At 58.3% G+C, this 27,725-nt stretch overlaps 2 protein-coding genes across 3 annotated transcripts; one reads left to right on the top strand and one right to left on the bottom strand.

Moving 5' to 3' along the window:
- Nucleotides 1-186: 186 nt before the first annotated feature.
- On the top strand, nt 187-3,987 carry CUNH17orf50 (chromosome unknown C17orf50 homolog). The gene is made up of 3 exons (XM_045837054.1): nt 187-1,039; nt 2,941-3,492; nt 3,873-3,987. Exons 1-2 carry the CDS (start codon nt 1,027-1,029, stop codon nt 3,249-3,251), a joined length of 324 nt encoding a protein of 107 aa, XP_045693010.1. The 5' UTR covers nt 187-1,026; the 3' UTR covers nt 3,252-3,492; nt 3,873-3,987.
- Nucleotides 3,905-27,725, bottom strand: MMP28 (matrix metallopeptidase 28). Of its 2 annotated transcripts, XR_006785408.1 has the most exons (9): nt 27,353-27,725; nt 17,851-17,927; nt 17,422-17,606; nt 11,565-11,789; nt 9,103-9,348; nt 7,292-7,441; nt 6,703-6,870; nt 4,784-5,828; nt 3,905-3,976 (listed from the first exon to the last, which is right to left on the bottom strand). XR_006785408.1 is itself a non-coding variant. In XM_045837053.1 (8 exons), the coding sequence occupies exons 1-8, from the start codon at nt 27,461-27,463 to the stop codon at nt 5,434-5,436; spliced, it is 1,557 nt and encodes a 518-aa protein (XP_045693009.1). In that variant the 5' UTR covers nt 27,464-27,725; the 3' UTR covers nt 4,360-5,433. The 2 variants fall into 2 exon arrangements, 1 of the variants encoding a protein (XP_045693009.1); XM_045837053.1 differs by lacking the exon at nt 3,905-3,976 and having other exon boundaries at nt 4,360-5,828.

The raw sequence follows: 27,725 nt of genomic DNA, 5'->3' as shown, positions 1-27,725 counted from the left end.
CGGGGGGGGGCTCGTGGCCTGCTCCGGGCACAGCAAACACGAGGCAGAGAGGAAGTGGGTCTCAGATGACGCGGGGCTTTTCTTTTTCATTGAGAAGGGAAGTTTCCTTCTTTTATTAAAAAAAAATGATGGTTCAAAATCTTTAAATTTTTAAAAAAATATATTTATTGATTTTAGAGAGACAGACATCAGTGTGAGAGAGAAACATCCATTGGTTGCATCCCATATGCACCCCAGCCGGGGATCGAACCTGCAGCCTAGGCGTGTGTTCTGACTGGGGGCAGACCCCCAACCTCTTGGTGCACGGGGGTGATGCTCCAACCAACTGAGCCACACGGGCCAGGGCTCAGGGACCTTCCAAGGCATCCGGACATGGTTGCGGTGCCCGTGGTCCAGATGAGGGACCAAGGAAACCGGAGCGGGCGGGAGGCCTCAGCTCCTCACGTTCACGACCCTCTCCGCAGGGTCGACTGCGCGTCCTCGTGACCGGGCGGGGGGGTCTCCCCTGAGCTAAGGCAATGATGCAGCAGGGGGCGCAGCGGGGAGCAGGGTTGAGGAAGGCCCGCGGTAGAACAGAAAGGGGGGAGAGGAAAGAATGGTGCCAGTAAACAAGGCTCTAAGTGGTTTCCGTGGGCCAGAGGAAGTGGTGTGCACCCCCTCCCTGCCCCCGCCCCCCCATACCTGACTCACAGAGGAAGAGACAGTGTCAGAAGGGTAACACGCGGAGGCACAGACGCCTCTCATGTGTATGGGCGAGTGTGAGCCCTGCCTATTGGGGGCCAAACCCACCCTCTATTCTCTTTGAATGCCTCTTCACGAGGGGAGGTAGGGGGCGTCTGGATCTGGAGTGCTTTGGGAGGTTCTAGAAAAGGCCTGAGTGGAACCCTGGGGGCAGGTGAGGTTCTGGCCCCACCCCTTGTGACCCGACAGAGGCCCTAGAGACTGGACCAGGTTCCGAGGGCTCTGGCTGCCCCCTCTGACCCCGAGCTCTGGTCAGGAGAAGAGGGCGGCACGGCCTCGGGAAGGATGGATAAGCACGGTGAGTGGGCCGCAGGCAGGGTGGGCCCAGGGGACCAGGTCCCCTGACGGCGGGGTGGACGCTGCAGCTCACCCCCAGGGTGGACGCCAGCCTTTTTTCGATGCTGCCCCTCCACGCACAAACCCTCTCCTTGCTCTTTCCAGAATGTCTTGATATCTGCTCCTTGTCCTGACCTCCTGCTGTTCAGGCCTGTGTCTTCTCCGGCCTGGACCGCTGTAGCGACTCCTGAGTGGGTCTCCCTCTGCGGGAGGGAGCGACCTAAAACACGGCTCTGAGTGTGTCCCTGCGTCGGAATGCCCTGTGGCCTCCCACTGCCGAAGGGCCACGCGGCCTCTGGGGTTGCGTGAGCGCTTGTAGGGTGGGCGTGAAATAGACTCGGCAGTGGAGCCCAGACACGCGAGTTCAGCTCTGGGCCCTTGGCTGAGTCCCCCTGGGAGCTCCAGAGGCTGCTCAAGTCCAAACTCCATGGCCCGGCACCCAGAGTCCCAACCTTCTTTCCCATCCCCCCCCACCCCCCAAAAGTGCCCAGCACCCCTTTCTGGCCGCACACTCGGTCCGGCCTCTCACAGCCAGAGGGCCCCTAGATGTGTTTTCCTAAATAAAAGCAGAGTGGGCCCCAGGTCTCCCACTTGAGCAACACCAAGAGCTGGCAGAGTCTTGGGAGTAACTTTTCCTGAAAGGTTTCCCAAAGTCTCGGAGGAAATTCAGAGGCCCCTCTGCAACCCACCTGGTCACTTGCCAGAAGGGCGTGAAGATGAGGGGACGCAACGTGTGAACGAGGTTGGGGCGGTGACGGCCTGTGGTGGGTGCCTAACACCCGTGGGCTGGAACACGAGTTTCATTGTCATTCCCCTTTGTCTCCAAGCTCTTTAGGCTGGGCGGGGTCCCTGGCAATCTTCCTGGACCTTTTTGGGGTGAACCCCAGGGGCCGTGCCTTCTCTGCCCTCCTCCCCCTTCCCATCTCGAGGCCAGCTCCCCAGATGCAGCCGAGGGCCAGTGTCTGCGGGGGCGGTGGACCCCTCCCAGTGAGGCAGTTTCCTTTCCCTGGGGGCCCAGGAACTTCCAGCCTGCAGGGGCTACCACCTGGAGTTGTGGGGTTTGTGCTGTGGACAAAGGCACCAGCTAGAGGGGTCAGCAGGCGCTGATATCTGCCCGAAATTGGGCTCAAGCCTGGAAGGAAAAAGAGACACCTCCTCCTAATTGGTCTGCCCACAGGGGACACTTTTTCTGATTATTCTGCCCATGCGAGGTGCCTTTTTCCAGTCCCAGGGAGGTGCTTCGCGCCCACCTGTCCACCCACCCCGCCCCAGGTGATGCTGGGCTTCCTTAAGGCAAGACCTACTTTAAAGAAGGAAGTCCCATCTTTAAAGAATTAGAATTCCGCCACATGCTAGAATTCCAACCAGTGCACTTAATGTTCATGGATAAGCCACACAGGGACCAGTGCCCACTGCGGGCCAATCAGAAGGAAGGGGAGGAGCCTCCCTCGGTCCCAGGGCCGCACCTCTCATTGCGGCCTCCTGTGGATGGCTTCCCAGCCAGGAGCTGGGCCCCTTACCCACAGTGACCTCATACCTAGCTCACACCTACCCTTGAGATAGGCACTACTTCCCCCGTTGCACAGATAAGGAAACGGGGCTTGACAGGGGCAACGTGACTCGACTTAACCCGAGGACGTACAGAAACCCGGGAAATCGGGGCGGGCAGCCAGGCAGGCCCTTCCCGGCCCTGGAAGTCCTGGGCACTGTAACTCTCTTGGGGTCCTGCTGGCTCGTAAGCGCCATCCTTTAGGTGCCTGACTTGGGGGAGAGGGGCCGGGGGACGAGGGGAGTCGGGTCGTGGGTCACAGTCAGGGTACCCAGGGGCAGTCAGTCCGCACTGACCTCTCCGCCCGCCCGCAGGCGTGAAGACCCCCTTGTGGAAGAAGGAGCTGGAGGAGACCGGGGTCAGGGAGGAGGAGGCAGCGGAGGAGAGATCGGAGGAGGAAGACGAGGGGAGGCCGTCGCAAGAGAGCACAACCGAGAGCGAGGCCGAGGGCCAGGAGGCGGAGGGCGGCGAGGGCCGCGAGCAGGGCTCGGTGTCCTACTGCCCGCTGCGCCAGGAGTCCAGCACCCAGCAGGTGGCGCTGCTGCGAAGCGCCGACCTCGGCTTCTGGGGCTGGCTCCTCCCCTTGGCGCTGCTGGGCGGCCTGAGCGCCCAGGCCGACAGGTGAGGGAGGGCGCGCCCCTCCACTCGGCTGGACCGGAGGGGACGGCGCGGCGCCCTGAGCGTCAGGGTCCCTGTTCGCAGGAGGCGGAGCCTCCCGGAGGAGCAGTGCGTGCTGCAGACCAGGCAGCGGCCACCGCGCGGCGGGGGCTGCGGGCTCTGCGAGATCCTTTTTTGCAAGAAATGCGGGAACCTGCACAGCAACCCGGCCTACATAGCGCACTGCATTCTGGAGCACTCGGATCTGGGTAAGGCAAGGGCTTAGGGCGGGGTGGGGGCGGCCGGGGACCCCGGAGCGCCCCCCCTCCCTCAATGCCTTTGTGCCCTCCATTCTCGCTCGATCCGATTCCCTAAAACTCCCTCCTGTCCCCTGACGCCGAGCGCTCTCCAGCACGTGCCAGCGCCGCCCCCTCTCAGAGTCGCTCTCCGGGAACGCCCCCTCTTACACAAGCTGACCCACCTTCTGTGTGGCCAATGGCGGGACCCAACGTCACCTGGAGCTCCATTCCTCCCGTAGAGTTCCTGGGGGCTCCCGTCCCCTGGCAGCGCCCAGGGCCGACTGCCCACCTGACTCGCGGCCCCTGGCGGCCCCTGGCGTAGCCTCACGTTCATCTCTCGGGTGTTTCAGGTCCTTCTGGCTCGCTGGGCAGAAGCATGCCTGGAGAAAATGACCTCGGGGCCGTCTCACTCCTCTGAGAAACCTGCTTCTTCCGCTCAGATCATTCAATAAAGCTGTAAGCGAAGTGTCAGTGCCTTGAGGTGGGGGTGAGGCGGCCCCGGAGGGGTGGTGACATTGACCCTCCTTGCCCTCTGCAGGGCTTCCAGCCAGAGAGAACAGGGCACTCAGAGAGCCTCCTCCCTCCGCCTCCCCCAGGGCAGGGCGGCGCAAAGCACTTGCATCCAAGGGCAGTCAAGGGCCACGGTCCCCACTGCGCAGAAAAATAAAATAAAAAGTGAAGGCACCGAGCCAGGAATGCCCGTGGGGAGCTGAGGGCTGAACCTTGCCAAACCATTCTCCCCGTTCTCTGGCTGAGGTCAATGAGCGCGCAAACGAGGCACCGGAAGATGTGGCGGGGCGGGGGGGGGGCGGGGCGGGGGGGTGGGCGTGCGGGAGGTGGAGGACCTGAAGACCTGATGCTAAAACGCTGAGACTGGCTGAGGCTGAAGGCGCGGCGGCGCCGGGAGCTGGTTCCTTCTACAGGAATCCCAGCTATTCTTGCGCAGCCAGCAGGAGCTCCCAGAATGCAGCGTGTGCGGCCTGGAGAATGGGGCCACTGTGCGCACAAGGCCTCCCCCGGCCTGCAGAGCCCACAGCGCCGGCAGCCGTGCAGACCTCCGGAGAGGCCCCTGCCCTCTCCCTGCCACACATGGTTCTCCGTCTGGCCTGAGGGCTGGGGGCGGCGGTGCGGGGCAAGGACATTTAGCTTTTTGAAGAGAGGCAGGGCCCCTCTCCCCATCAGAACCACCCGCCCCCACAGCCTGCCAGCCCCTGCTTGGTGGGAAGAGCATGGTCTCCGCCTCTCCAGCACCCACGCCCACCTGCTCGCACTGGAAACCATTCCAAGGAAGGCTGATTGGTGCCTCCAGGCCCACCAGCCGGAGACACCTCTTTATTCCAGGCTCCTGCAGAACACTGGGGCCCAGGGGCACGGCAGCCGTCTCCCTCTTGCTCTGGGTCCTGATCCTCCCCAGGGCCTCTGAGGTGGGAAATCCTTGTACCCAACCCTCCAGGCTTCCTGGGGGCCGGGCCTCTGATTAAATACAACACAGTTCTCCGAGAATTGAGCCGGAAGGTCCTGAAGGGAAGGCGACAGCCTTGCGGTGTGGTCCCAACCCCTCTGCCGACATCTGCGTCCTCCTAGGTCGCCCCGTGCTGCAGCCTCACGGGCAGGAACTGAGCCCTTCCCAGAAAAAAAGCAAAATCCCCGAGGCCTGGGGAGGAAAGAGTCTCTGGCGAAGAGGCTGTGGAGTCTGGGACCCGTTCCGGCTTCTCCTGGGATTGACCCTGGGGTGGGGACGGCACCAAGACGATGCCGCATTCTCCAGGGAGCCAACGCGGACAAACTTCCGTCCGTGCTGGGTCTTCGGCAGGGAGGCTCCGAGGCTTCAGCAGCAGCTCCTGTCCCCGGGGCAGGGAACCCACGTTGCCCACGAGAGCACCCACAGTTCACCGCGAGGCGGGCGTGCCTTCAGAACAGGGCGCCCCCTGAGTTGACGTGCCAGCAGCCCATCCAGGGCAGCTCTGCCGCCCAGCGGCCGGAGGCGGTCACCTGTAGTTTGTTCTGGTCCAGGCGCCAGTAGCGGTCATCTCTGAAGAAGATGACGGAGCCGTCTGGCTGGGGCAGGGCACCACTGACCTCTTCGGGGACACCGCCCCAGTCCTGCAGGCCTCGGGGGTAGTAGGGCTCCACCTGCAGGCCCCCTCGGGCCAGCACGTAGTAGCGGGTGCCCTTGAAGAGGACGAGGCGGCTCAGAGGAGGAAAGAAGAGGGCTGCGTCGGGGTGACGGGGCAGGCCCCCTGCACGGCATGGCTGTGGGGACTCCCACACTGGCTCGGAGCCCCGGAACCTCCAGCATCGACTCCCTGTGGGGCATTGCGAGAGCTGGGGTGAGCTGGCAGCTCTCAGCCTTTGGTCCTCACCCCAACTCTGTCCCCTGCACCCCCCTACTCCCTCTGGTGTTGGAGCCCAAGGCGGTTAGTATTGCTGATAAAATGGGCCATGCTAATATTTAGTTACATGCTAATATTTAGTTACATGCTAATATTGGAGACTAGGGGACGGGCTATTGTGGCCTGGACTTCCAGCAGGTGCCAGCAGAGGGCAGACAGTGCTGAAGGGACATGTCGGCCCCCAGCCTGGGTAAGGAGCGGACTCCAGGCAAGGCCACAGGCTCCCCTCACTGCCATCACTACTAACAGTTCCAGGAGGGCAGGGGGTTTTGCGTCGTTCACTCATGTATCCCAACACCGCCGTTGTGTCTAGGGCACAGAGGGCATTCGATGTTTGTTGAGTGAATGAGTGAACTATTTACCGAATGGACTGCACACTGCTCAGGCATTATGTTCTTTTCATCCTTCTTCCCCAACGTGCCTGAGGGGCTGGTTTCCCCATTCAAGAATGTCAGGCTCCGAGAGCTAAGGGACACGCCCGACCTTGCAGAGCCAGAATCCCAAGGAAGGAATGACTTTCTGCTGAGTTGCAGAGCTCAGGAGTGGTCCTTGGCTTCCTTCTAGAGTCTTCTCTGAAACCCTCCCACCTCGTCTCTCTAGGACAACCTTGACACCCCCCTCCTCAATCCACCACAAAAGGAACCTCCTGGGAGCGTCTCCCGAGCCCCAGACTCGGGTTGGAATTGAGGAGCCCCAGACTCGGGTTGGAATTGAGAGCCGTCCCGTCTTTCGGCTGCACGCCTTTCCTCTCTGGTCTCAGCTTTCTCACCCGCCCCGGGGTCGGTACCTTTGAAGAAGTAGAAGTCTCCGCTCTCCAATGACACTGCAGCAGCCTCGACGTTGGGGGGCAGCCCGGCCCACCTTTCCTGCAGGGGGCGGGGCTCTGAGACGTTGCCATCAGCTGCCACCTCCCAGAAGTGGCTCCCTTGAAAGATGTACAGTCGCTGTTGCCCGTCTGCCCAGAGAGGAGAGCGAGAGAGAGAGAGAGAGAGAGAGAGAGAGAGAGAGAGAGAGAGAGAGGGAGGGAGAGGGGAGGGGGGGGGAGGGGGAGAGGGAGGGAGAGAGAGAGAGAGAGAGAGAGAGTAGAGCAGTGAGCCGCAGCCTCCTGCCTTTCTTCCAGGAAAGGTACATTCCTAGAACGCAGTTTCCCAAACTGACCAGAGAGGGCGCCACGTGCACGGCAGGGGCAGGAGGGAAATCGCGCAGGAGAAAGCAGAGGATTTGCCTGGCTTGCTACCTTGCAGAATCCTTGCGGCTTGGGATTTCTGAATTTTATCATTTATACCTTCTGGTACCTTGAACTCCAGCTCTGCAGACCCCTGGAGCTGTGGGGCGAGGAGGGAAGAAGGCAGGCAGGTGAGGGTGGAACCACTTACCGACAGTAATGGCATCGAAGGAAGAGTGGCAATATTTAGGAACTTGGGTTTCTGGGTGCCTTCCCTGAGGTCTGTGGGGGTTCCAGGCCTCAAAGTCCGTGAACAGCTTTCCTGGCAGCTGGGTAGTCACAGAGCCACCCTGGGGCTTCCCTGCATGGGTACGGAGAAGAGGGAAAGAATGCACCGTGTGGGTGGGGGGGGGGCGTGTATCCAGGGCTCAAGGGAACCCGTCCTTGGTTCCTCTCATCCTTCTCTGAGATGAGGGGAAGGGGTTGGGGGGTACCAATGTCTTCGTTTATGTTAACCACAGCACTGCATTCAGAAGCCTTCTCTCCTATCCAACAGTCTGGGAAAGGGGCGCCAACTGAGATGAAATTGGAGTGGGGACCCAGCAAGGGTTAGGGACGGAGAGGGGCAGGGAATACTCCCCCCCCCCCCCCGAGTCCAGGACAAAGCAGATGGCGTGAAGGCAGGGTTCAGCGGCCCAAGCTGTGTGGATGACAGCACTTAAAATAATCACAGCACTACACTTAGGAGAGTGAGGCAGAGTATGATAAGCTTAGAATGTGGCAGCAGCTCCTGAATCCTGGGCTGCAACTCCCTAGCTGCGTGACCTCCGACAGTCACCTAACCTCTCTCGCCCCCACTCTCCCCGTCTGTGGACAGAAAGACCCTTGCCTCTCGGCTGTGCTGTATGTGAAGGGCCTGGCCCGTGGTAGACACTCATGAAATACCCATATTTTTGCCGTGTACAATGCGCACTTTTTTGCCCCAATTTTTTTAGGGAAAAGTAAGGACGCGCATGATACATGGGTAGTACTACTTCCGTATCAATAGAAATGTTTTTAATTCTTTTATGCTATGCATTAAAAATGTAGCTCTAGAAAGCAAAAACAATATCCGTATGCAAAATAATACCCTGGAATAGGATCATCGGTTTTGTTTTTAAATATAAATAAATAATTGGATTAAAAAATTAAAAGATTTTTTTCCCCCTGAAAGTTTGGGCCCAAAACGCGGCTGCGCATTATGCCCGGGAGCGCATTATACACGGCAGCCTACGGCGCCATGGCAGTTGCTACTATATTTGTGTCGGTTTCTTGGGCCACGGGGCACGTTCATACTCACGTGACTACAACGAGCTTATGAGGTTAGCAGGGCCTCAAGTATCATCCATTTTCTCAGAAGGTAAAACTTTCTCAGAGGGAAATGCTTTGCCCCAAAGCAACTACGGGTCAGCAATGGCACTCGGAGGGAGACGGCCACAGACGCTGGGGCCGGGGGCGGTCCCCGGGCGGCAGAGCCGGCCAGTTCGTTACGGGGGAGATCTTTCCGAATCCACCACCAGGCAGAGGCCCAAGCTTGGGGGAAGGTTGGGGACTAGACAGAAAGCACAGCGGGAGCAGGAATGAGGGTCCCGGGGCCTGGGGTGGGGGAAGAGGTGGGACTGAGGACTGGGCCTGGGTGGTGGGCAGGGCCGTGAGAGGAACTGCGGTGCGGGGTAGGGGGGCGGGGGGTGCAGGAATCTGGAACTGGAATGCAAAGGACTGTGCCGAGGAATTCGCTGGCATCGATGGGGGCAAGCGTGGAGGCCACGCAGGAGCTCGAGGTAACTCTAAGTTTCTCAGATTTCAGTGGAGCCTGCACATTGGGAAGGACCCGTGACGGTGGCGGCCAGATTCCTGAGCCGAGGATGGGGGATCCAATCGGAGGAGCGGGCACCCAAGCACTGCAAGCAAGAGTCGGGGTCGGGGTCGGGGTGGGGGTTGGAGGCAGGGGCGGGACCACGGCGGGCACGGCCAGGGGCTCACCGTAGAGGCTCTGCACCGACAGCACGTCGTCCCAGCTGAGCAGCGCGTCGCGGCCCAGCCTCTTGTAGTAGGGCGCCATGAGCGCGCGCGGCGCGGGCGAGTGGTCCAGGCCGAGCGTGTGGCCGATTTCGTGCGCCAGCACCACGAACAGGTTGCGCCCGCGGCGGCGGCTCAGGGACCAGTGCTCGTCTCGGTCGAAGTGAGCTTCGCCCCGGCGCGGCAGAAAGGCGTGCGCTAGGGCGCCCCCTGCAGGCGGCGCGGAGAGTCAGGGAAGCCACCGCCCGCGACGACCCCAAGCTCCCATCGCCCACGGGGTGTGGGGGGCTGTTTTCTGCTGCATAACTTCCCTCCTCATTAAGTCTGGCAGAAGCTGAAGTGTGGACCAGTGGACACATGGCTAGGCTGTGGGGGATGGACGCGAAGAGGCAGCGTGGTGCACATACGGCATGGGGTCAAACTGCCTGGGTTCCAGTCCTGGTTTTACCGTTTACTAGCTGTGCGACCTTGGGCAAGTGTCTTAGCCCCTCTGTGCCTCTCTTCCTGATCTGAAAGTAGCAGTGATGATAATGAGGTTCTTCCTCACAGGGTTTTTTTCAGAGGATTCAGAAGGGACGTGTGTTTCTGCGTGTGTCACATATACTTAGTGCCTAGCACATAATAAATACATAATAAGTGCTACATGGGAATTAATTTCTCAAAGGTCTAGGAGTGGGCACAGTGGCTACCCCCAAATGCAGCACGATGGGACCATCTGGGGTGTCAATAATGTTTGTTTCTTGAGCTGGGTGCTGGGCATGTGTGTGCGTGTGTGTGTTTGTGAACAGTTTCTTTTACGAAAAGTGTACATATTCTTGCCTTCCCTCTGCCACAGCCCCTCTGTGGCTCCCTACCTCCCTGCCGGGGGTAGGAGTGAGCGGAGGGAGTTGGGCTGGACCAGTGATTCTCCAGCCTGCAGGTGCCCCCGGGATGGGGCTCGTCAGTCATGCAGTGTTCAGGGCCCACCCTCACAGTCCGCTTTGCGCAGGGGCAGGGGCAGCAAGCTGCACTGTGGTGATGTTGGCCCACAGGCCTGTTGAGGCTCCTGCCAGTAAGTGTTGCCTCCAAGGGGCCCAGGCCAGCTGGGACTGACACAGGCCGGGAGGCCGACCTCAGAGGAGAGCCTCATGGCCCTGAAAGGTGGCTCAGTTGGTCCTGTGCACCAGCAGGTTGCGGGTTCGATCCCTGGGTGGGGCACCTACCTAGGATGCCCAGTTGGGGCATGTACAAGAGGCTACTGATCAATGGTTCTCTCTCTTTCTCTCTCTCTCTCCCTCCCTCCCTCCATAAAATCAGTTTTTAAGAACACATATCCTTGAGTGAGGAGAAAAAAAAAGGTAAAGGAGAGCCCGTGGGGCGTGGAGAGCCGGCCCTGTGTGGAAGGGATGCGCGCCTCCCGTTTCCAATGGACAGTTCAGAGCATTGCTGTCCTCTCCATTCAGCTCTCACAGAGACCTGGAGGCACAGACCCGCAGGCAGGGGTGTGACTGAACTCAAAAAGGCAAAGCGCCCGTCCCACACCAGAGCCCTGACTCCCAGCCCGGTGCTGTCTTAGCCACCAGCCGCCCCCTGGGGACGGACATAAACATCTCACGTAGATGTCACGGGGTGAAATGAGTTACACACAAGCCTGTGTGTGTCCTACGATGTGGATTCTCAAAAAGCCCCGATTTCTGCCAGCCCTACCTACCCTGGCCCCGGCCTGGAAGTGGCTTTGCTCTGACTGGGCTTGGTGGAAAGCAGGGGGAGTGTGGGGGCGTGGGGGCCCGAGTTCCCAGGCCACACGAGGGCGTAAGTCCCCACCGAGAGAGGTCTGACCAGGTTTCCGCACTCCTTAGCGGGGAGGAGCGGGAGGGTGCATAGATAACCTACAGTCGGCTTCTGAAGGCCAGCATTGGGCCGAATGGGGGAACAGTTTAAATTTAAAGAGCCAGGAGCCTTCAGGCTGGAGGCAAACGGGAGAACCAGGTGGGTTGTGGGCATGTGAGGTGCCTCTGTGTCAGGTAGCGGGCGGGATGCCTCTTGCTCTGGGGCAGAGGCAGTGACAGCGGGTTGGGGGAGGGCAGGAGGAGGGTAGTGAGGGCCTTGGGATGTTTTTTAGGGCCTTGGTCAGGGGAACGTGCACTCCTGGAGAACAAGAGAGGCACGGGCTTGTCTGGAGGCAGGGGATGGATGGCTGGACCTCAGGAGATTCTCCGGAGAAGCTACTACTCTCCTGAGTTTGCAAAGCACGTTCCGTGCGGAATCTCGCCTGACCCGACAGCCGTAGGGCGCGTGATGGGGCAGAGGCCGCCGTTCCCACCTGATAGATGAGGAGACTCTTTGCAGGGGGTGCAGCTTGGCCAGGGCCACAGGGAGAGCAACGCCCCACCGCCCTCCTGGGTGGGCTCCCCTCCTGCCACGTGGGAGGCAGGCTCTGTCAGCACCTGGGCCATCGAAGGCGTTGCTCAGCCCGTCGTTGTGGTCCCCTTGGAAGAAGGTGAGGCGGATGTCAGCAGGGCCGGTGGCCGGGGCCTCCCAGAACTCCAGCGCCGAGACGTTGCTCCACACCTGGAAGGCGGCGCGCACGGCCCCTCGGACTGCTGGCTCTGGCAGGTGCTGCGGCCAGTTCACCAGGCGGTAGGAGAGGTGCTGCTTGTACCACTTGTTGCCTGCCACCGAGAGAGGCCCCGTCAGAACCCGGGGCTGGGCCCAGGGCAGGTTTGATAGAGAGGTAACCACTCCTCCCACCCCCCACAGGGAGCCCCTGATCTCCTGGGGAAGACGCAGCAGCCGTGGCCCCGGGAGCCCCTCACCTGGCCAGGGAGACACACTGCTCTCAGACAGATAGGGCTACCCTTGTCCCGGACAGTCCCCAGTCTACTGGGTTGGCCTAAGGAGGTCCCTTAGGACCTTGGCCAAGCTGCCTCCGCCTCCCAAGCACGATGGGGGAGAAGCAGCCTCTGCCCAGGAAAGTCCCCGGCTTGAAGGGCACTGAGGTCGGGGCTCTCCCGCCCCACGGCCTGGGCTCAGCCCGAAAAGCCCTCTGCACCTCCCGCTGCAGCAGTGAGTCCCAGCCCCTGCCTACTGTGTCAGGGTGGAGGAGGGGGGGCCCCCTGCCAGGGTCACAGCCTGCCCCCGCCCCCTTCCCCTCTCCACCCCTCACGCCCTCCCTCTGCCTCCCTTTCTAGAGCCTGGGGCAGTGACCACAAGACCCATGTATGCAAGGTCCTTCCCTGACCCCTCGCCCTCGCCCTCCCCCTCACTTCCTCAGGGACTCCCGAGAGCTCCGAGGTAAAAACAAATAAGAACAAAGGGTGTGTTTGGTCCATGACCCAGAGAAATTTTTCCATCTCCCCTTAGTGAAGTGTTTCTATTCCTTTGCCCAGAACCGCAACGGGCCCCCCGAGGCCTGAGACTCAGGCCTGTTGCCCGAGCCCCAGGTCAGCCAGCCCGGGCCCAGCTCCGGTCCCCCACCGCTCCCCCGGGACTAGGGTACTCAGGAGGCCCGTGTTCTGAGTGTTCTGCAGGCTGTTCCTGAGCCCTGCAAGTTCAGGGGTCGGGACCCCAAGAGACTGCGACCCCAAGAGGAAGACTCACAGCTTGGAGGCGGGACTCCCCGGCTCAGGATCACACAAGACTCATGCTTCTGGGGCCTCCGTTTCCCAAATGGACCACATCCCCGGGGCATGGGTGACAAGTGGGCAGGGCAGGCCTGAATGTCCTAGAGTGGGCTCGTGGGCACAGCCCGCGCCCCCTCGGGGGGCTGCTGAAGGTTCGGGGCCCCTGCCCTTTGACCCAGGGAGCCCTTGCCTGGGCCACTCGAGGGGGGAGGTGTCCCAGAAATGCAGCCACTGCCTGGTTCCACCTCTCCACCGTTGGGGGGATGTGAGACCAGGGAAGACGTGTCCCCAGGGCCACAGATTGAGCAAGAGCCCGGGCCCTGCAACTTAACTCACTGCATTTTTCTGCACACCACGCAGCTCGAAGGCATAACTGCTAAGACTCATGGCTCGTACGTTTGCCTGAACAAGGCTCCCGTGGGTCAGAGCAGGGGCCCTGCAAGAGCTAACCTTCTCTGGGTGGGAGGGAGGGCCTTAGGGAACGGAGGAGCTGGGCACCCTCTCCCTCTTCCCGTCCCCTGTGGGGTGGGGGAGGGGAACGTCCCTTCTCTCACCCCTGAGCCAAGCTCCATTCAAGGCAATGCTGCCTCCCGAGCCTGTTTGGCCTGGCAGCCACCCAGCCCCTCCCAGCCAGTGACCAGCCCTCAGGGAGGGAAGCGAGGAGGATTCTAAGGGAGGAGAGGCCTGGCGTCCAGAGGTGCCGCCACGGACACTCCTAGTGCATTGTGAGTCTTCCCTGGGTGCTGGCTCGGCCGGGGCCGGCTCCTCCACACCCTGCCGTGGGTGACCGACGCCCAGACTCCTCCTCCCCACTCTCAACTTTCCAGCTTCTAGAAAACTGTGAGGCAGCTCCTGCAGCTTTTTTGCAGTTGGGGGTGCCCCTCACCCCAAGGGCGGGAACAGGGAGAGAGGGCAATCCTGTCGTCCTAGGTAGCCTGTGAAGGTGACGGCCCTCGGGGTAAAACTCTGTGAATCTGTGTGTGTGTGTTGGGGCCATGGGGGCAGGGCAGTGGCGGGGATAAGGAGGACAACTAGGAACAGGAATGGAGAGAAAATGACTGGTTTTCCTCAGGACAGGAGCAGGGTGGAAGGCTGCTGGGATGCCTTCCAGGAGGGGAGGAATTCCCTGGCCAGCAGCCTGAGCCCTGTCCCCTGACTTGTGTCCCTGGAGCAGGCTGGCCACTGCGGGCCCCATTCCAGTCTCCTGGCTGAGCAGGGCTGGTTTCCATGGAGACCCCCAGTCCACAGCAGCACCCCACACCCTCAATCCAAAATCCAAAAGGGAAGAGGAAAGAACAAAAGATGGGGAGGGAGGAGAGCTAGATTCCTTGCGTGGGGAGGACCTGGGCTGGGGTCCTGGCTCCCAACGGGCACCTCCTACCGTGGAAAGAACAGGGTGGGAATCTCAGTACCTGGACTTACAACCCTTACGTAACAAATTACAGAACCACCATCCCCCCCAAGCCTCTGTGTCCCCAGTTGCAAAGTGGGGTTGATGAGACTTATCTCATGGTAGAAATGAAATAGCAGCCCGCAGCTGCCTGGCACGGGCTGGGTGCTCAGGGAGTAGCCATTTTTCCCTTTTTCCTTTTCCACCCCTTTTGCACCCCTGAGCCCCCCACCCCCGCTCCGTGAGGGGGCGGGGGATTGAAAACCAGCCCTGCAGGTGCAGAGAGCCACAGGCGCTGGGACTGAGGTTGCCAGACTGAGCAAATAAGTCTCATAGAATGGCTGGTTACATTTGGATTTCAGACCAACGACAAGTAATTTCTCTAAGTATAAGTATGTAAAAACAAGCCTCTTATTTGTCATTGACCTGAAGTTGACTTCGACTGGGAGTTCCGAGTTTTCTCTGGCAGCGCCGCCCCGGAGGCCGGCTTCATCAGCACGGCATTCACCGGCGTAACGGAGAGTCCCGGGCTAGGGAGCCACGTCATTTTTGAAGCACCCGCCCATATTCTGGGGGGTTCCACATCTGGGAGCCCACTTAATCCTCCCAACGACAAGGAGGCTCTTCGGCCCTGGGAAGGTCGCCCGTCAGCCTGCCCCTCTGTACGAGAGGGTAAAACTGGCAGCTCTCCCGCAGCATGGTTACGGGAGCAGATGAGTTCATCTACTTACGACTGTGCTTGGCACGTCGCAAATGCTCAGTAAGTGTTCGCTGTTATTACCACGTTTTCTCTCCTCCGGCACAGGAAGTGCTCAGCGCCTGCCAAGCCCACAGCTTCCTTCTAGGAAATATTTTCCCACCCAGAAGGGAAAGAAGCGAAGCTGCCGTGGGTCATATTGTGACCAGGAGGGAAATTCTCTCCCCAACCTGGCCACCGGCCACCGCTGTCTGGACCAGGGGTCAGTGTCAGACAGGGACATGGGGCCAGGCTGGTGGGGGAAAGCCACCTGCCTGGGAGGAGCCTTAGCGCAAACCTCCATCTAAAAGGGATGCTTCAGCCCTGGCTGGTGTGGCTCAGTGGATTGAGTACAGGACTGCAAACCACAGGGTCACCAGTTCAATTCCCAGTCAGGGCACATGCCTGGGTTGCAGGCCGGCTCCCCAGTAGGGGGCATGAGAGAGGCAACCACACATTGATGTTTCTCTCTCTCTCTTTCTCCCTTCCCCTCTCTCTAAAAATAAATCAATAAAAATAGCAGGGATGCTATTTTTAGGGATGCTATTTTTAGGGATGCTTCAAAGTGGACAGTGGTGGAGACTCCATCACATTCTCCCTTGGGGCATGAGAAGATGAGATGTTACTACGAGGAGGCACTCTGGGTGCTCAGACGATGCCCAAAATGCCCAGGAGGCATGGTGCCAGTTCTCCACAAACTCTAGCCTGCAGGTGTAGGTGATGCTGAGACTGCGTCTGGCACTGCCCCGTTTTCCCCTGCATCCTCACAGGCCCTTCCCCACTGGTTGCCAGGGCTCAGCTCTCCTTTGCCAGCTGAGAGGGCCTGTGTCTCAGATGAGGAGCCGGAGCAAAGAGACCAGCCCACGGCCGTCACTCTTCCTGCTCTGCAGGCGCCTCCCATGCTCCTGCCTGGCCGCCTGCTCTGCTGTCCAGAGCACGGGGGTCAGTACCGGGGACCCAGAGTGGCTGGGGGACAGACACAGTCGCACTGCACTCGCAAACGCCTGGAAGCAGCTGGGGTGGGACATGCCCACGACTTCCTTGCGGATTAGCTAAGAAACAAAAGCAATGCGCCCTCTGCCCTGGCTGTCGCCGGTAGAAGCCAAGTTAACGCAAATTCAAAGAGGCAGCAGTCCAAAGGGCTGGTGGTAAAATGAATTACACATGAAAAGCTGACTCAGGAGCCCCATTTTGTTAGAAATCTTGGAAATTGCAAAAATTGACTAGAGAAAATTTAGAATTTAACACAAGCAGGATGTTAAAATCCTACACTGCAAACTTGGTGACAAAGAATTGACAAAAGAATATAAGCTTTATAAATCTTAGATCAGGCCCTGGCTGGCGTAGCTCAGTGGATTGAGCTCGGGCTAGGAACCAAAGCATTGCAGGTTGGATTCCCAGTCAGGGCACATGCCTGGGTTGCAGGCCATGGCCCCCAGCAACAGCACATTGATGTTTCTCTCTCTCTCTCTCTTTCTCCCTCCCTTCCCTCTCTAAAAATAAATAAATAAATAAATAAAAAAAATATTTTTTAAAAAATCTTAGATCAGGAACATTTGACCTTGGAAGACTGAATTTGGCCAAAAAAAGAGGAAGAGGAAGAGAAGGGAAGAAAGAAAGAAAACTAAATCCCCGCAGCAGGAAGCGTAGTGGGTAAGATGTGTTGTGATGAAATGTTCAGAACAGACAAATCCATAGAGACGCAAAGCAGATGAACAAACAGTTACTGCGGGGGGGCGGATGGGGAGTGACCGCGAATAGGCCTGGGGTTTCTGTCTGTGGTGATGACAATGTTCTGGAATTGGATTGTGGGGATGGTTGCACAATTCTGCAAACACACTAAAAGCCCTGGATTGTATGCTTTCTTTTTTTCTTTAAAGACTTTTATTTATTTATTTTTTTTAGAGAGGGAAGGGAGGGAGAAAGAGAGAAAGAGAGAGAGAGAAACATCAATGTGCAGTTGCTGGGGGTTATGGCCTGCAACCCAGGCATGTACCCTGACTGGGAATCGAACCTGCGACACTTTGGTTCGCAGCCCGCGCTCAATCCACTGAGCTACGCCAGCCAGGGCGGATTGTATGCTTTCAATGGGTAAATTGTATGGCGTGTGACTTGGGTTTCGATAACACTGTAAAAAAACGTGCCATGGACAAAGTCAAACTGATCGATGAATCACATCTTTGTTGCATAATTCTTAGGAAAAAAGAATGGATTCTGATGAAAATAACTCCGGTAAAATAGAAAGGAAAATGTCGACCACCCTTTAACGGCCACGCAGGGCAAAGTGACCCGGGAGTTAAGCGGACTCGATGGGGCTCGCTCTGGAAAACACTTGCACAGTGAAAACTCGTCCGCACAGGGAGAAGTCTGGTTTAAATATCCGTGCTCGCAAACACGGTCTCCCTCCCGTCCGAGAGGCTCTTTGCCCGCCTCCCCTCCCCCGCCCCGGGGAGGCGGTTCCTGACCACGCCCAGTCCGAGGCTGAGCCCGTGTTCAGGCCTCCGGGCTTCTGGGTGGCGGGGAATCCATCCTCGCTACATTTTCACAGCGCTCACCTGGCTTTGCAAAGCGCTTCCTACGCATTTTGGCCCGGCGTCCAGCAAACAGGGCACTGACCCTCCCGGTCCAGGCTGCCTGACCGTCGGTGTCCGCAACCCCGCAGCGGGGCCGTGCCATCTGGCGCAGCGTGGCGGGGTCCAGCACGCCGCTGACGGGCAGCTGGGACAGCCACTGGAACTCCCTGTCAGGAGGAATTGAGTGAGAGGACCACGAAGGGAGGGTGGGTGGAAGGGGGCGAGGGCAGGGAGCTTCCCAGGAGACGGTAGGAGGCTGGGACAGGGTAGCACGTGAGTGCGTGGGTGGGAAGAAACAATAGAGATGGCCCCCTGGTCCCCCCTGGGGGGGGGTCAGCCTTTCCCCCGGAGGGAGGAGGCACCCCACGCTTACACCCCGCCACCCCAGTGCTCCATGCCCCTTCACCCTACCTGATGGCGTTGCTGAACCGCAGGGAGGGAGGCTTGGAGGCCTGCTCGCCGAGGTAGCCGTACCTCTCCAGGAACGCCTGGGGGAGAGGGGGGAACATTAGCCTTCCCCCTGCGCGGCTCCCTTTCCCGCCCTTGGTTTCCAAGCGCCCCTGCTGCTACGTCACGCCTGGTCTCACCCCTCGTCCCAGCGGGGTCTAAGAGCCCAGGCAGAAAAAATCCTGGGACCAAAGGCAGATGGACCTGGACTTAGCCCCAGGCCGCCAGCGGCTGACAAGCTGGACGGTCTTGGGCAAGTCACTCCATATTTCTGAAAGTTAGCTTCTGCGTTTTTAAAACTGGCCAAGCAGCCCTGACTGGTTAGCTGGGCTTTGTCCTGCAAAGCAAAAGGTCGCAGGGTCGATTCCCGTCGGGGCACGTGCTGGGGGTTGCAGGTGTAGCCTCCTCATCCCAGCACAGCATGAGGGGCAACTGATCGAGGTTTTTCACTCACATCCACGTTTCTCTCCCTCTCTTTCTGCCTTCCTTCCCCTCTCTCTAAAAATAAATAAATAACATCTTTAAAAACTGCAAAGTAACCAGCCACGCAGCAAGGTGGGAAAGGGGGTTCCGGGCAGAGGGAGCGGCAAACGCCCACGCTGAGCCGGGAGGGGCCGGGAGGGGCCCTGCCTGTTTGGGAACCGAAGGGAAGCTGGAGCGCAGGGGGCAGCACGAGCAGCCGGGCACGTGACGGCGTCTGAGAGAGAGGTGGGCCGCTGCTGGGGTCGGAAGTGTGAGTTTTATTTTCGTCTTCCCCATGGATGAGTTGTGGGGAGTAAAAGGAAGGGAGGAGTCCTGGATGGCTCCTAAACCTTTGCCTGGGAAGATGGGCCCACGGACGGTAAGGGGAAGCCCGGAGGAGGGGCAGACGGGGGGTGGGCGGCGCGGTTAAGACCGACTCTGCCTAAGTCACGTGGCGCTTGGCTGTGTGGCCCTGAGCTCAGGGGACGAGCTGGAAGCGCTTGGCTTTCAGGAGTAGCCAACCTTTTGGCGTCTCTGGGCCACGCTGGAGGAAGAAGAGCTGTGTTGGCCCACGCATTAAATACACGGTGACACGTCATCGCACGCACGAAAGTCTCACAATGTGTTCAGTAATTTACGATTTTGTGCCGGGTCGCGTTCACAGCCATCCTGGGCTGCACGCGGCCCGACGCCGCAGGTCCGACGCCCCTGACTGTGGGGTCTGGCTGCGATGCTCCCGGGAAATGAGTGTAACAAGAACGTCCCGCCCCCCACACGCCTTTACTCACCGCCCACCCCCGTAAACCTGGAAGCTGCTTTCTCAGGGCCCACGCGCTTGGAAGCCAGTGGAGAGAAGCTTGTGACTCGTTGTCCTTACCTGTCCCCAGGCCTGCCCTGAGTGGGGACCGATGCAGGTGGGTCCCTGCGGGCCCTTCTCACTGACACGACTCTGCGAGTAGATTCTCCAATGTCCCCTCGGCTGCCTAATTCTCGCACAGACACACGTCGCTGCTTCTGTTTTACCCCCCCTTGCTGTGTCACCCATACAGAAACGATCTTCTGTTCTCTGACTCGCTTTTCCTTTCTGTGCATCTTAGCTCAGATCACCCACAGTCGCAGCTGCTGCCCCGAGGAAGGGCACGAAATGGGAGAGAAGCTAGGCACTGGGCCAGGATCAGCAGCCCCTCCACCTCCGCAAGTATCCAGCCTTCTCTTTGTGGATTTCCATCCTGCGTCAGTGACCTCCGACCTCCGTGGCCTCTTCCCAGTAAACCCGCTTTCCATACGGGGCCCTTATTCTAGACAACAGGACACTCCCCAAGTCTGTTTTATTGTTTTGCTGTGCTACCCTATTAGAATTTCAGCACCATTGTTTTGGGTTTTTTTCCCCTTTGCCTGTGTGCACTGTTGGGGTGCACAATGGGTTAAACGGGTTCTAGCAACTTAATCTGGAAGACTGTTTACTGCTTAAACTAGTGTGGCCTCATGGAACAGCCACCAGGCTTGGAAGCCAGAATCTATTCCTAACCTTGACCCTGCCGGGTGGCTAGGGACAGATTCCTTAAACTTTCTGGGTCCCCATTCCCTCACCCGCAATGTGAGAACAAGGCTCACCCCCAGAGGATGCCCAGGAGGAGTAAATAAAGCAATGCGCACCCAGTATAGTGCCTGGTATGTAGTAAATGCTCAATAAACAGTTAAACGAGCTGATTGAACTTACAGGGAAAACTAACAACAGACTTTTGGAGTGCAGCTCATCCGTAAGACGGGAACAGCTTCAAATAAGGTTCTCAATTCAGGTGCCCCATCCCGGGATTGCCTCGCCCCAGCCAGGTGCCTGGCCCTCTCTTCCTTTCCCCTGGTGAGGACGGAGCGAGTGGCCTTTTAAGGGAAGCCAGGGAATTAAAGTCTCCATAGGAGCAGTTTTGCTGAGTGAATGGTTTGGAAGAGACTGGGTCACAGGCCAACAGGCTGGCACTCCCTCCTGCGTCCCTCCCCCCAAACCCACCCAGCCCTTATCAGGGAGTTGGCCACGGGTCTGGAACCGAGAAGCCTCGGACAGCGCGGGAGGAGGGAGGGGAAATCCACTGACCGGCGGCGTCTCCTGTTTCCTGGCTGGGCTTGTGCCCGGTACTTTGGCAGGCACGGTGGGGTGGGGGCGCGATAGACAGGGGTGGAGGTCGTTTTCAGGGGTCCGTCAAAGGGCAAGTCTTTCTCCTGACTGGTCTCTGGGACCCTGCGGGCTGCGAGGCATCCCTGAACTCCCGGGAAGCCGGGAGCTCGTGTTCACGACGCCAGCCAAGAGACACCGAAAGAATGAGAGGAAGAAATGTTAAGAATCTGACATTTTGTATTTCCATAAAAGCACTGAAGTGTTATTGTGGGGATGATCAGGGCTTAAGAACACCCTTATACTTATTTTATGTTTAATATATCTGTAATTGGAAAAGATTTTCATTACAAGGAAGGGCTCCCTGAATACTGTCAGCGCCGAGTGCTCTAAAGGCCCGTCGAGGTGGGTAGACCTCCGTCCCTGGTGAGGCAGCGTTGAGACACCTCTGCTCCCGGAGCTGTCTCTGACCCTCTTCTGCGAGTTCATTCGCTGTGCCTCAGTTTACCCCTGCAGAGGCCACAGAGACGCCGCTGTGTGTGTCAGAGCAGGGCTGTGGGGCAGGGGACCGACCATGTGGCAAAGGGATCCCAGGAAAGGAGGCTGGAGCCCTCCTTCTCGTCCCAGCTGGACACTAACGGCCTTGGAGGAGGCGTCTCCTTCCCAGGCTGCGGTTTTCCTGGGGCCCTGTGTCCCCTCAGGACCTGCCTGAGCTCCACCCCCAGTCCCCCGTCCCGCTTTGTGGAGGTAGTGCCCGAGCTGCTCCTCTCTGCTTTGCAGTTCAAACACCAGGTTTTCTCTCATTCCGGTTCTCCGCCCCTCCTCTCCGGGGGGGGGGGGGCCAAGGCTGTGCCCCTTTGGTGATTCACCCTTCCTGGGCCTAAAAACTGCTGCCAACCTGCCTCACCCACCTGGCCATGGCTGGGGCCACTTTATTGGGAAGTCGCCTCTGAAAAGCCCTGGGAGTGGCTGAGGTGTTTGGGTAAAACCCAAATGGTTCTTCCTGGGTCCCAGCAAGCCAGGTGGGATCAGGGTGCTGGGGGTTCTAGTCCTGCATCCGTCCTGACTTGTCCGGGGAGGGTGTGTAGGGCCCAACCCATCTGATGCCCCGGGGAAGGGGAAATTCTGCCTGTTTCCCAGCAGGGCAAGACTAGCAATAAGGTATAGCAACACGAATCCGGGCCTGAGCCCAGGACCCGGTCTAAGTCAGGGACTCTGAGTCACTGACCTGGCAGGACGAGAACCCTGGCTGCACTGACCGTCCTGAGTTGTATTCCAGGGGCTGCTGCTAGCTGTGTGTCCCTAGGCAAGCCCCGTGCCTCTCTGGGCCTTAGTTTCCTCTTCTGTAAAATGCAGGGGTTGGGTTAGAGGTAAGATATACTCCACTTCTGTCTATTCTTGTGGCCTTGCTACTGCCACTGATTCCCTGTGTGAACCATGAAAAGGTTATTCAACCTCTGTCTGTGCCCCCCAGGTATAAAATGGGGATAAGAATACTGCTTATGCTTCTTATAGGAGCGTCATGAAAATCCAGTAAGATAATGCTTTGGGGGAGCTTGATGATAATTGTCCCATTAAAAACATCATCTCCCCCTCTGTTGTCACAAAGCCTTATGGCTGGAAGTCTGGGAGGGGCCGGCTCCCAGTCTCAGGTCCACGGTGCAGCTGTGACACCCTCCCTATCAAAGAACCGCGGCAGCAAAAATGAAACCAGGCATTGAACGGTTGCAAAATGGCAAGCTCAACCAGAAACCGTGTTGCTTCCCCTCTGATTTATTCCATCTTGTGTTAGGCTTCATCGGAATTTTTGTCGTTTCATAGGGACCGTCAGTGACTGTGCTCATCATTCCTACAGCTTTTGCACTACTAGCGGAGAGAAGATGCAAGGGGCAGCCGTCAGCACGCTGCCGTGCATGTCCCGTGGGTGAAAATATCTCTGACAGTCGGGGACACAGTGAGCTCTTCCCTGTTGGAGAGCTTTTATAGGGCTACGGCTTCCTTGGGCTTCGCAGCCGCCTTGCGAGAGCGTGGACAGGAGAGGTGTCGTTCCCGTTTTGCAGACGAGGCAAGGAAGTCTCAGGGGAGGGCAGGATCTTAGTGAGCGACGGACCCAGCGTGTGAGTCTGGCTCCTGGGACACGGGGCGTTTTATTTCACGTTTACACAAGGGACTCGGGGGCTTTAAAACAGGAGGGGCAGGCAGGGCCCGAGCGGGTCTCCCCACTGGGCAGACAGCCCTGCAGGAGGAAAGAGGCAAAACTGGGGCTCCTTCCGGCTGCTTGTGTTCTAACTGCTCTGCCAGCAGGTCCGGGGGCAGAGCAGAGGGAAGAAGCTGCCCGGGCCCGCGGACTCGGCTTTCAGCAGAGGCTGGGACCCCACCTCCCGTTGCAGCCCGAACCAGCCGTCCGACAGCCACAGGTATCCGACGGACCGAAGCACACGTCTTTACAGAGCAAACCCAGGGTGCTTGGCTTTTGCTCTCTGGCCCCTGGGGTCCACTGAAGGCCTTGGGGAAATGGGACCAACTTGGTCACTTTCTGTTATTTTGAGCGGTTTGTCCTTCCTTCTGATTCCCTTTGTCTACTCTTTGTCTTCCCTTCGTCCCTAGTCTCACAGGCACAGAGGTCTGTCGGGGTGTTAGCTAGATACCTCTTACTGTACCCCCTGCTCCTTCTTCCATCTTCTGTCCTTATGGATGTTGGAAAACTTTGGCTGGCCAGGCTCCATCCATGCCCTATCTTGTACATTTTCTTTCTTTTTAAAGATTTTGGCCCTGGCTGGCGTAGCTCAGTGGATTGAGCGCGGGCTGGGAACCAAAGTGTCCCAGGTGCAATTCCCAGCCAGGGTACATTCCTGGGTTGCAGGCCAGAACCCCCAGCAACCGCATATTGATGTTTCTCTCTCTCTATCTCCCTACCTTCCCTCTCTAAAAATAAATAAATAAAATCTTAACTAAAAAAAAGATTTTGTTTATTTTTAGACAGAGGGGAAGGGAGGGAGAAAGAGAAGGAAACGTCAATGTGTGGTTGCCTCTCATGCGCCCCCTACTGGGGACCTGGCCCACAACCCAGGCATGTGCCCTGAATGGGAATTGAACTGGTGACCCTTTGGTTCGCAGGCCCGTGCTCAATCCACTGAGCCACACCAGCTGGGGCTCTTGTACTTTTTCTAATGTCAAATAACCATGTGGTAGGGACCCTTGGTTTTCACTAGGCCTGTGGGACTAAATTTAAGGCACAAAATGATGCCCTAACCAAGGTTGGGTTGAGGAAGCATTATCCACCTGTCTCTGTCTTCCTTGCTCCTGCTTCCACTGTGCAGTTTTCACTGGATTTTTTGGTTTTCAAGCTGGCTTGACAACTGCTTTCTTGCCAGCTCATGGTCCTTTGGGACCTTTCCGAGCCTCTCCTGCAATTCTATTCACCCTGTACCCATGAGTCACTGAGCCGAGTTCTTGCGAATGGCTTCCACACCCGGGCTTCTGGGTTTCTGACTCACAAAAAGTCTAGTGAATGGCCCTGGGGATGGGAAACAGACACTGCGTCTGGGGCGGGGGGGCGGGTACCTCACAGAAGCTCCAGTGTCTCCCTGGAGAAACAGACTCCCCAGGCCCTGTAGCGCGGCACGCGGGGAGGAGCTGTGCGGACACATGTAGACCACTGAGTGGAAGGCAGGTCCTGGATATATTTGCCTGGAGGTTCTAAGGAAGGTCTGAGCAAAACACGGTTGATAGGTCCCTCGGGACCGTCTGTGTCGCCCAAGAACAGGGGAGGGCCCGGCTGGGAACCGGAGCGGGGCCGGGTGATGTCATTCATTAACTCTCAGTCTTGCGTCTCAGCAGTGGAGGCCCTTCCTACTCACTCGTGTTGTGAGCAGCCCTAGTTTTCCCACGTGGGCGACAATGAACTTGTTCACAATGCAGCTTTGTAAGCAGGCAGTCTCCTCCCAGGCGAAGCCCACTCCAGAAAGCCCTCAACTTTACTGCTTTGTGTGCCCAGAGGGGGCACATACGGCCATGCACTCGGGGCACAGGGGTGCACACAGAGACGTGGGGACGCAAACACGCCCAGCCGGACGCACACACACAGGCAGATGAAATGTAAACACACGCGCATGCACAGGCACACAAACGCGCCAAAGCCAAAGAATGTCAGCACTAGAGAGAATCCTAAAAGTTCTCCAGAAAATTAACCCCTTTGTTTTATAGTGGAGTAAACTGCAGCCTGGAGAAGTGAAGGAAATAACAAGCTCCCACCGCTTGTTTGCGTTATTTCTTTCCTCCTATGTCCTGAAATCTGACCTTTGTCCGTGAGCTCAGTGGGACGCCCTGCCTTGCTGGGGTCTGGGCCCTGCACTGCGGTCAGGGACTTGCGTCTGCCCAGGAGCTGGTGCCATTGCGGGGCTCACTCTGTGTGGCTGGATTTCCCTAAATGGCCACACCAGTTCCCACTTCCGTGCTCTTCTTACGGTGTGACTTCGACATCCCTCCCTCCGATTGTGGGATCCATGCCCCCTCCCCTTCGTGACTGCTCCCGCAGAAGGGATGCTACCCAGCTTCTAGTGTTCTAGGTCTTAAGGAGGGTGCAAGTGCTTCTGCCTCTCCCCCCTCCATGCCTCTTTCTCTTGCTCCGAACACACTCAGCTTGGAGACCCAGCCGCCATGGTTTGAGGCAGCCCAAACTAGCTACATGGGGAGGCCCTGTGGATAGGCCCCCAGCGGACAGCCAGCACCAGCCACCAGGTAGGTGAGCAAACAGCCTACAGATGGCTCCACCTCCAGACGCTGTAGAGCGGAGACCGGCTGCCCTGAAGCGCTCTGTTTGAAATTCTGACCCGCGGTATCTATGAACATAATAAACGGTTATTTAACTTTACTGGGTTTCAGGGAAATGTGCGATGTAGCCATAGTAACGACAACAGCATCTCAGGAGCCACGGCCCTGCGCTGTCTGGCGTCCAAGGCTGAAAATAGCTGCCTTACTACTCTCTAAAACAGCGATGAAGACACGAACAACAACCCCGGGAGTAGCTTCTGTTTACAGAGAGCTTTCCGTGTCCCGGGGGCGGTGCTGCCAGCCAGCACCGCCCAATGAAACCACACCGTGGTCTTTTGCAATAGGCATTCTCAGCGCCCCTTGTACGGAGAAGAAAACAGCTTCAGAGAGGTTAAACCTGTAGTTTGCACACGGGTCTGTCTGACACTGAAGACCATGCAATGGGCCACATGCAGAAACACATATAGATAGACATCCTGACGCACACCCCAATTGACATATATACCTACATATGTACATACGAGGGCACATGGAGGTACTACACACCTATTACACATTTCCAGAGATCTTAACGTTTTTAAAACATTTCTTTTCCTCAGAGTTAAAAATCCCCTCCCCCCCAATTATGTTAAAAAGACTGAAAGAGACTCAATCTGCTAGATACTACATTTCCCAAGCACACCCCCCGAGATGACATCCTCTCCCTCTGGGGCTGCCACGGGCACGGGTGACACAGACACTGTCTCTATTCTCCTGCCAAGGATCTCCTGGGACCTAGACTTGGGGGGAGGTGGGGTGGGGCTCTTAACAAGACTTGGCTTGGTAGATAGAAGCTCTCCTGGGACCACAAAGCTTCTGCACTTGGTGTTGTAAGATTCTAAATTCAGAGAGACGGAGTGATTCCTAACTGCTCTGAAGCAGAGCCAGACACCAGTGCTTGGAAGGGAACTTCGAGAAAGGCCCTCCTTGTTGAAGCAGCGACATACCCAAGGCGTTCCCGGGCAGGGACCAGAGCTGGCTGACGGGAGGAAGAGCCACTCCGCGAGGGCCTTCCTCAGTTTCCCCGATTCAGCCCGCCTCTCTTCTAGGGAAAGAGAGTGAGAGGGTGCTGAGAAGCTCTCAACAGGCAGTTTTAGAGAAAGAATTATTATTATTACTATTATTACTATTATTATTTTAGGAATTATGTTATTAGGCGAGCGAGAGTCTCAGGAAAGAGCGCTGGGCTCAGTAATTTAGAACTTAACTCCTGTCCCTTCACCTCCCAATAGCCGAGACCCCAGTCCTGTTCCTGAGAAGAGCTAAGAACACGGACAGAAATGCTTCTTTGGAGAAGAGAGAAACGACACTGGTGTGCTATTGCAATCGCCTGAATCTAAGAAGGAGCTGTCCCAAGTCCATGCCCACTCCTGCCTCACAAAAATTCTCCCTGAGGTATATCCTACAGCACGCCCTTGAGTGCAAAGGAGGAAAATGAGGTGGGAAATCGTCAAGGTTCATTGCCACCTCCCCGCCCCCTCTTTTTAAGTTCAGTCCCGAAGCACCGTTTCGAGCCCCGCAGAGGCAGCTCTCCGGAGTAGCGCACCATCTTACAACGGAAGAAACGAGTTCTGAGCTCGGGCGCCGACTTGCCCCGGCTGGTTAGGGGCAGCACCCGCCCGGACAAGCCAGTTCTGTCACGGGTGTCCCAGCCCAGTCAGCGGTCCCCTCTGCGCCGCACCAGCCCAGGGGCCTCCGCCGTGTTTCACACTCGGGGAGGGCTTGGGGCGTCCGATGAATGAACCTCCGAGTCTCCCCGGCGTAGGCGGCGAGGGGCAGTGGCTCCGTGCCAAACTGGGGTGCAGGAGCTCCCCCTACCTGAGCTCTCATCTGTCTGTCCCATCTTGTCTCTCCCTCCTTCCCCCGCCCGGGAAAATCCACTCAGAGCCGCGTGCCCGTGCGGTCCCAGCCCGGACTCGGGGCAGAAGGCTGCCGCAGGTTCTTTGTGTGCAAGCGCGAAGGGTGCGGAGGACGGGGGGAGGGGTAACGCCGCCTGTCAGCTCGGATAGGACAGCTGCGGGCCTGGATGCAAAGTTCCGGCGGGTCTGGGTCAGGCAGATCCGTCCCGCACACACCCCTTACCTCTGCCTCCTTGCGCAGCTCCCGGCCTGCGCGCTGCGCGAGCTGGGCGTCCAGGCCGCCCCACAGCAGCAGCGGCAGGGCGCGCAGCAGGAGGCCCACCCGCGCGGCCATCTCGCCGCCGCCCCTGCGGCGGAGCGCGGGGGAGTGGGGAGCTGCAGCGCGCGGGGCAGCCCGTCAGCGGTCAGCAGCGCCCAGGGCTCCGCGGATGCTCGGGAGCCGCACCTCGCACCTCCGCGAGCGGAGGGGGAGGGTCCCAGGGGCTCGCCAGTACTCAGGCTCTGCGCGCTGGGCGGCTTCTCTGGGACGCTTCGCCGGGAGCCAGTCGGAGTTTGTCCAGCCCCGGCAGTGTCTGCGGAGTGGGTCGCCCGCCCCG

The sequence above is a fragment of the Phyllostomus hastatus genome, unplaced genomic scaffold (genome assembly GCF_019186645.2).
Source record: "Phyllostomus hastatus isolate PE091 unplaced genomic scaffold, TTU_PhHast_1.1 phas_contig_210, whole genome shotgun sequence".
Lineage (NCBI taxonomy): Eukaryota > Metazoa > Chordata > Mammalia > Chiroptera > Phyllostomidae > Phyllostomus > Phyllostomus hastatus.
The sequence above is the reverse complement of the archived record's forward strand: the minus strand, read 5'-3'. Positions and strand labels throughout refer to the sequence as shown.

What these genes read in the sequence shown, in the direction of transcription:
- MMP28 (XM_045837053.1), bottom strand. Translation starts at nt 27,463, where the DNA reads ATGGCCGCGCGGGTGGGCCTCCTGCTGCGCGCCCTGCCGCTGCTGCTG. An exon ending in CAACGCCTTCGATGGCCCAG is followed by an intron (nt 9,349 to 11,564) that starts GTGCTGACAGAG and finishes CGCCGCCTGCAG; the next exon opens with GGGGCGCCCTAGCGCACGCC. An exon ending in AGACTTCTACTTCTTCAAAG is followed by an intron (nt 5,829 to 6,702) that starts GTACCGACCCCG and finishes AATGCCCCACAG; the next exon opens with GGAGTCGATGCTGGAGGTTC.